At 35.9% G+C, this 7618-nt stretch overlaps 1 protein-coding gene across 1 annotated transcript; it reads left to right on the top strand.

Annotated features, from left to right (window-relative positions):
- Positions 1-3474: 3474 nt before the first annotated feature.
- Positions 3475-7207, top strand: ctsl.1 (cathepsin L.1). Its single transcript, XM_044142044.1, has 9 exons — positions 3475-3758; positions 4040-4144; positions 4256-4398; positions 4705-4902; positions 4992-5183; positions 6272-6437; positions 6523-6628; positions 6729-6832; positions 6987-7207. Exons 2-8 carry the CDS (start codon positions 4045-4047, stop codon positions 6826-6828), a joined length of 1005 nt encoding a protein of 334 aa, XP_043997979.1. The 5' UTR covers positions 3475-3758; positions 4040-4044; the 3' UTR covers positions 6829-6832; positions 6987-7207.
- The last annotated feature ends 411 nt before the right edge of the window (positions 7208-7618 follow it).

Below are 7618 nucleotides of genomic sequence, written 5' to 3'. Positions count from 1 at the left end.
ATATCATCATAAACCCACTATCTCAACGGGAAGCACGGTGGTGGGGGAAGCTTTTCTTACACACTGGAGAAAAACCTGCTAGAGAAAAACCGCAAAAAATCTGCAGCTGTAACTGCAAACATGTCTGCACAAAGCAAATAAATGCACATCACACTTTTTAGATTTTATTTGTATGTAAGAGGATTAGGGCTACTGAAGAAAACTTTTTTTCTCAGACGTTTAAAGTCAGAATTTCTTTTAAAACCATCAAATCTTTTTGCTTTGATATCACTTTTATGCATGGAATCCCAGTTAAATTACATTGACTTTGTGTTTTAAAAACTGTAGCAGTATGTATACTATTGCAATGCACTTTAAAACACAATCTAAGGATTGATGAAAGTGTCTAGAAGTCATATCCTCAGGGTTGTATTCTCTTTTCATTAACAATTACAGAAATCATTGCAGATGAAGTTATTATCAGCTTGTTGCTGGGCAAGCAGAAAATGACTCACCTGGTCAGCAGGTGGATTTTATTGTATGTTTCAAGAATTTTATTCTTAAAACTAAATTACAGTGCAGAAAGTTTTAGTCATGTAAGTATGGAGGTGTTATCTATGACAGGAAGCTGACATTTAGTGAAAATTCTGATGAGATCTGCCAAAAAGCACATCAAACATTGCACTTCCTCCTCAAATGGAATCAATTTAGAGTTTGTAAAAAGTCGATGATCGTTTTCTATGATCATCGACGACTGATATAGCTGAAGAACATCTGTTACTGTACTTACATTTGCTTTTATCACCTGGTTCGTAAACCTATTAGTAGGAGACAAAAACAGGATGAAAGAAATAGTAAAACTGGTGAAATTAACCAAAAGCAAGAATGAACAGATTTAACAACTCTTTTTGTTACTCAGGCCATTACTTCAAATGTGATTCTTCTTCAGGATTTAATCAGGATTACATGGTTTACATTTTGAAAGTAAAGTATTAACCCTTTAGTAGAGTCAAACAGTAATACACAACTCTACATTCTTTTAGAATTAGATATTTAGATAACAATCAACATAGATGTGTTTTTAAAAACTGTTCTTTCAGTTTTCAGTTTGTCTGACTGCATAAAACAGAAAAACACAAGATAGTTTTCAGGACTCACATGATCCTGTCTATTTGCATCCTGACTGCAAAGCAGGAAGTAAAATTAGACTGAGCTCCAACAAAAGATAAAAATTATACATCTTGATCAAATGTCATCTTGATAGCCGAGCTGCAGAAATAATCATGAAGTAGAAACAAACACAGGAGATCACTAATCAGAGGCAGAGGCAGCATCCCTCTAAATACATCCAGATCTCTCGTTCTGAGTCAACGTGTCTTTTTTAGCAAACAGTAAAATCTTACAATGTGTAATGGAGGTTTTGGGACCTTTTGAGGAGAACAAAGATGTGAGCGCTTTGCCACAATCAGACTATGTTACAGTCTCACTTTTTGCTCTTTGTAGCTTTGGTCCACTGTTGAGGGATGCATGTCATAGCAGAAGCACTTATTTATCTCTAACACATTTCTATATTTGTTTTTAATTAAACAGAAAATTCTTGTGGTTTTTTAAAATGTTTTTTCTTCAAATATTAAACATCTATAAACAAAATGACAGTAAATTTTTTAAATCTAAAATTAAGAACATGTACTTAATTTCTTAAAGTAAGCTATGTTTGTTTACTGCTGCAGGAGACTGACAGACAGACAGACAGACTGACTGCATCTACAAAAGCAAATACATATAACTTACGTAACATTTTAGCTTGGTTATCAGCTCTTTTTGCTTTTAACTTTATCTTTATGGTCTAAGCTCTGTCATGAGACTAAGAGCCTTGTGACATCCAGGAGGTAGACAGGCATGAGTTGGGAATATATGTGTATATATCACACCACTTTAAATTGTCAATGTATTGTGACGCTACGACCACAAACGTCTTGGGATTTTATGTGACAGACCAACATGAAGGAGAATTAAGGGATTTAAAAAAAAAACACGTTTGCAAATTAAAATCTTAAAAAGTGTGAAGTGCATTGACATTCTAACTTCTTTAAATCCTACATTTTCAGAGCTGCTCTAATGAGTAAAAACAAAGGGTCCAGCTGTGAGTTTTTTTCCATCAATGGATTCTGGCCAAAGTAAACAAACTATAGATGAAAAATTCCATAATGAACAACCAAAACTTTGAAGTCTGATTTATTGAGATGTAAATAGTCAGAAGTACAGATCCCCAGTCATTCTTGTGTGTCTTTTCTCATTTCTCTATCACAGAGTCTAATATAAATATATCATGTCTAATGCATTTGAGTTGTTGTGAAGTTTCATCTATTTTACTCCAAATTCTTGGGAATTTTGACTTTTTTTTAAAGCTACGACCAAACCTGCAAGTGCCAATGAAGAAGAAACCTTTTTGTGTTCAGAGCAAAAAAATGTTGTAGAGTGAACCATTCAAAGTCCAGACCAAAATCTAACTTGAAAGCAGACATTCACAGACGCTGTCCACCCATTTCTTAGCTCAAGTCTTTTGTAAAGAGAAATGGACAAAAATCTCAGGCTTTAAATGTGCAAAACTTGTAGAGAAACACTCTAAAAGACTTGCCATTGTCCTTTGATCCAGAAAGTATTAGATCATGTGCACAACACCTTCCTCAGATTTTTATTTGTAAAAAACTATAACCTTGTATCATTTTCTACCACTTTGTAAAAATTAAATAGTTTATATTCTGGAAAATAAAAAAATATTCAAGTTTGAAGTAAGAAGAACTCTTCTCAGTTTTGTGTTCAATTCTACACATTTTAACAGTGCAGCTTGTTAAACACTGAGGACCAAGTCAAACAAAGAAAGAAACTTTGGTCTTGAAAAAAACTTAAAAAAACTTAAAACTTACCGTAAATCTTAATCAACGCTAACTTAGAATAAGGGTTTCTCACAGTGGCTGCTCTGAGTTTTGATGTGTTCAGAGCCTGAGAAGACTTCCTTCAGAAGGTTATAAAAAATTATCAAAGTTGCAGAAGTGTGATTTTTTTGTTTGTGTTTTCATCAATCTAGACAGAATTTATTTTTGTGGAGTTATTTTAGCCCAGATTCTTTTAAAGAGGTAAAGATGGAGCAACATTTCATGTAAACCCTCATAATTCAGGTAACTATAATTGAGTGGGTGTCCACTGAAGCCAGCCTGCTTTAGGAAACAGAAACACACCGGGTTCTGCACGTTCAGTATTTTCCAATGCGCCATTGTTTTGCCTATTAGGTTTCATAAAAAACATGTGGGAGTGAGTGCATGCAAAGCCTGTTTTATTGATTTATTTTTTTATGTTGTTAGATTTTGTCTGGAACTCAGAAGAATCCCCACTTCTCTGACTGGAATCAGGCTGAAAGCAACAGAAAATCCCATGGAAAATATTTTACTGTCACATGTGACTGTAAAATCTCAAACCAACAAACTGCTGAATGAAGTCACTTCGTAGAAACCCCAAATGAGTAACTGATGTTGCTTATTTTGCTGAGGTTGAATCTATTTGACATCATGCAAGCTTCTCATAACTTCTAACTCCACCTTTTACTTGTTTTAATGCTTTACTTGTTATTTTTTTTTGTTTATGGGCTCCTGACAGCCACCTGACTGGAATGCCTTAATCATAACAGTTGTCATCTATATAAGAATCTCTTTTCAACACACCTCTGTCACCCACGGGAGGAAATACATCTGTCTTCAGCCCATAAACAAAGATAGGTGCAGGTAAGAGCAAATAAGACCTAAACTTCATACAGATTCTGTTATATATTAACACTAAAACAAAGGGGAGAAAGGAGCAAGAGGAAGAGGTGAAAGAGATATTCATGAAAAGTAGGTTATAGAACTAAAGTTCTGCTGCTGAGAACTGGTAACATCAAACATCCCGTCAAGGAAGCGTCTGAGAAAAGCATAAGAAGAAAAGCTGAAGTGAAAGAGATTATGTATAACCTGTGTGGTTTCCTGTAACTCAAACAAGTTTTTGTTTTTTATGTGTTTGTGTTCAGCCAAGATGAAGATCCTGCTCTTTATTGCTGCTGCTCTGGCTGTGGCCAGCTGTGCAAGCATCTCACTGGAAGACCTCGAATTTCACGCCTGGAAACTGAAGTTTGGTGAGATCCTGCATCCTCTAACAAGATACCTAAATACTTATTTTTGTGCATTTTGTGTGTAGGTTTTGTCTCCTCTTTATTTTCTCATGGTTTTTTGTTTCTTTATTCCAGGAAGGACTTACAGTTCTCCATCAGAGGAGGCACAGCGGAAGGAAATCTGGCTCAACAATCGCAAAGTGGTTCTGGTTCACAACATCATGGCAGATCAGGGGATCAAGTCATACCGCCTTGGGATGACCTACTTTGCTGACATGGTATATGCATAAAAATCATCTTCCATTTCACTTTTATTGTCACCACTTTATTTGACTTCAAGCTAAGATTTATAATTTCATCTCAATCTTTTGTATCATCTGTGGAGCTCTGAGGGAGGCTGCTGGGCTTCTGTTTCCAATAATATAACTTTATTATGTAATATAGACATGAATAAATATGTTCTTAGCTTTATTTCTTATTATTCATCCATCACACTGGCTGACAAGGCAGTCAGGAAGGGACAGGTTAAGAAAAAATAACTATTTCTCCATGATGACTTTTTGAACTCGGTTCTTCTTCTCCAGGAAAATGAAGAGTACAGGCGAATGATTTCTCTAGGCTGCCTGCGTTCATTCAACGCCTCCCTGCCTCGCCGTGGCTCTACTTTCCTCAGCTTGTTCAACTCCAACGATCTACCCAAGTCTGTTGACTGGAGGGACAAGGGATACGTTACAGATGTCAAGGATCAGAAGGACTGCGGCTCCTGCTGGGCTTTCAGCACGGTACGCTCCAGAAGAACTGAGTGTTTCTTTTGAATTCAGGAAACTTTAGGAAACTGGTCTCTTCTTAAGAAAACAATTCTCTGTTGTAGACCGGTTCCCTGGAGGGCCAGACCTTCAGGAAGACCGGGAAGCTGGTGTCTCTGAGTGAGCAGCAGTTGGTTGACTGCTCTGGTGACTATGGCAACATGGGATGCAATGGCGGCTTGATGGACAACGCCTTCAAGTACATCCAGGCTAACGGTGGGATTGACACAGAGGATTCCTACCCTTATGAGGCAGAGGTGAGAAAAAAATGTTACTTAAACTTCAAACAAAATAGAATCAAAGAATTGTCAATATTCAAATCAACTTCTCGAGTGCTAAAAGTTTGAATGAGTAAACAATGCTGCCATCTTCTGGATGTAACATGTACTTGCATTAATCCTGAAAGCGAAAGCGAATATGCTTAATATGCTTAATATGAAGCATATTAAGCATATAAATATGCTTAATATGAGCGAAGTCATATTATGCATATTAATATGCTTAATATGCAGCATTCCTTCAGTAATTTTAGTGCCACTAATGCCAGTTCAAAATCTGTTGCTTTAAAATACATTGCAATTAAAATTTTTTCATACCCTGCTCTTAAAGTCCATTAAAAAATTTCAGGGTTAACGGTTTTTCACTACTGGATTTTTTGTTTTTTGTTTTTCTGCAAATGGTGGATTGAAATAAATACATCTTATTTTTGATCACTTTTAAGTGCTTACAATTTCATAAAACTTATAGCTATGCATCAGGATTGAGATTAATACTATTTAAATAATTGTTTAATTTTTAAAAATAATTTTAAAAAGTAAGAGAAAGTATATTGATGCATACTATACGTCAATCTTTAAAGTAAGCTCTTTTGGAGCACATTTTTAAAAACTTTATCAGGATCATTGTTGTTGTCAGTTTTTCACATTTTCAGACTTTGTTGAAATATTATACTTATATATATGGGATAAGAAAAACATTAAATCTCTAAAACAGGAATCTAGAAAGTAACTTTTTTTTTTTTTTAGAAAATACAAGAATATTTATAAATTGTAAGAACTGTGGTTAATGATGACAATCACTACGCAAAATAAAATAAAAAGAAATTACCCATTTATTGTGTTTGCAAAATTGTGCTTGTCAGGGCTGACAATTTGCTGATTTATTATATTTCTTTCATAATTTTGAAAAAGCATTTTTTGTTTTCATCACACTCTGTTTGACTTGCTAAGAGACGAGCAAATGCTAAGACTGAGAAAACAGTTGAAAATGCTTCCGTATAATCGCATTTGATCTATTAGCATGGAAAACACAGAGAGTGAATTGTGGCGTGTTTTCCCTCCTTCAGGACGGACAGTGCCGCTACAACCCCAACACCGTTGGAGCCACATGCACCGGTTATGTTGATGTGAATCTAGGCGACGAAGACGCCCTGAAGGAGGCTGTGGCCACCATCGGACCAGTTTCTGTTGGCATCGATGCCGGCCATTCCTCTTTCCAGCTTTATGAATCAGGTTAATGTGGATTGAAACCTGCAAAGAAATGACAATGGGACTTTACAATTTGACCTTTGTTCTAACCTGTGGATCTGTGTTGCAGGTGTGTATGATGAGCCTGACTGCAGCAGCACTGACCTGGATCATGGAGTGCTCGCTGTTGGTTACGGCACTGACAGTGGTCTTGACTATTGGCTGGTTAAAAACAGGTAAGCATGTAGTTCAGATTTACTTTGTCCTTAAAAGCAAACCATGGTTCTTTGAAAACAAAAACAAAAAACAAAAAACATTATTTGTGTGTTTCTGCAGCTGGGGTCTTAGCTGGGGAGACAGTGGTTATATCAAGATGTCCAGGAACAAACACAACCAGTGTGGAATCGCCACTGCAGCCAGCTATCCACTGGTCTGAACAGGTATGCTTTTAAAAAGTTTTTGTAATTGCAAATGCTAAATAAATCAACTAAAAGCCAGAATACAAGCAGCACATGTGAGCCCAAAGCTCTGTTTATCTTCACTCTGCAGTTTACTGCCTGTTTATTTCCTCTTTCTGTTTATCGGATTTTTCAGGTCCAGCACTCGTTTCAACAGAGGGAAAAAGTGACATGTAATTTGCTGTAATTCCTTTTTAAGAGTAACTGAGTCATGTGCTGTAAACTAAACATGTTTCTCTGTTCTCTGCAAGTTTGAGAGAAACACAATGGCTCTTTGCCTCAGTGCACTTGTAATAAAAGTTGTTTATGAGCATTGTAAATAAATGTAAAGAAATAAAATGTGTCATTGGATATACACATTGCTGGTAAGAGCTTTGCTTTGTCAACGTTAAGTGATTTATAGCCCACACTACACGTTTTTCCTCTTCTGAAAAACACAAATAGACAAAACTACATGCTAAACTGAGTAGTGAAGAATTAAGCGGTGAAGATTGTTAGTCTATCTGCCTTAAGCAAACATCAAACACTGGATAACTTTAAACTGACAGCACAGAGAGAAACGTGCTTATCTAAACTCAGTGATGTTTGTTTTATATCAATATTTATATATATATATACATATTTGAGGAGTTAAAAAGAGAAAATCTGTCTTCTCCCTAAATTAGTAACTCTTACTTTAGACAATATTAAGAATGTTTGTTTAAATAAATATTTTCAGAGCTGCCAAAGCCCATAAATCCTTCCAATGTTTGGACTTTTCCCCCCTGC

Source organism: Gambusia affinis, linkage group LG16 (genome assembly GCF_019740435.1).
Source record: "Gambusia affinis linkage group LG16, SWU_Gaff_1.0, whole genome shotgun sequence".
NCBI classification, from domain to species: domain Eukaryota; kingdom Metazoa; phylum Chordata; class Actinopteri; order Cyprinodontiformes; family Poeciliidae; genus Gambusia; species Gambusia affinis.
The sequence above is the reverse complement of the archived record's forward strand: the minus strand, read 5'-3'. Positions and strand labels throughout refer to the sequence as shown.

Bases quoted from the DNA above. Each gene is read 5' to 3' on its own strand.
- ctsl.1 (XM_044142044.1), top strand. From the start codon at position 4,045: ATGAAGATCCTGCTCTTTATTGCTGCTGCTCTGGCTGTGGCCAGCTGT. The intron at 4,145-4,255 runs GTGAGATCCTGC...TCTTTATTCCAG, and splicing joins CGCCTGGAAACTGAAGTTTG to GAAGGACTTACAGTTCTCCA. The intron at 4,903-4,991 runs GTACGCTCCAGA...TCTCTGTTGTAG, and splicing joins CCTGCTGGGCTTTCAGCACG to ACCGGTTCCCTGGAGGGCCA.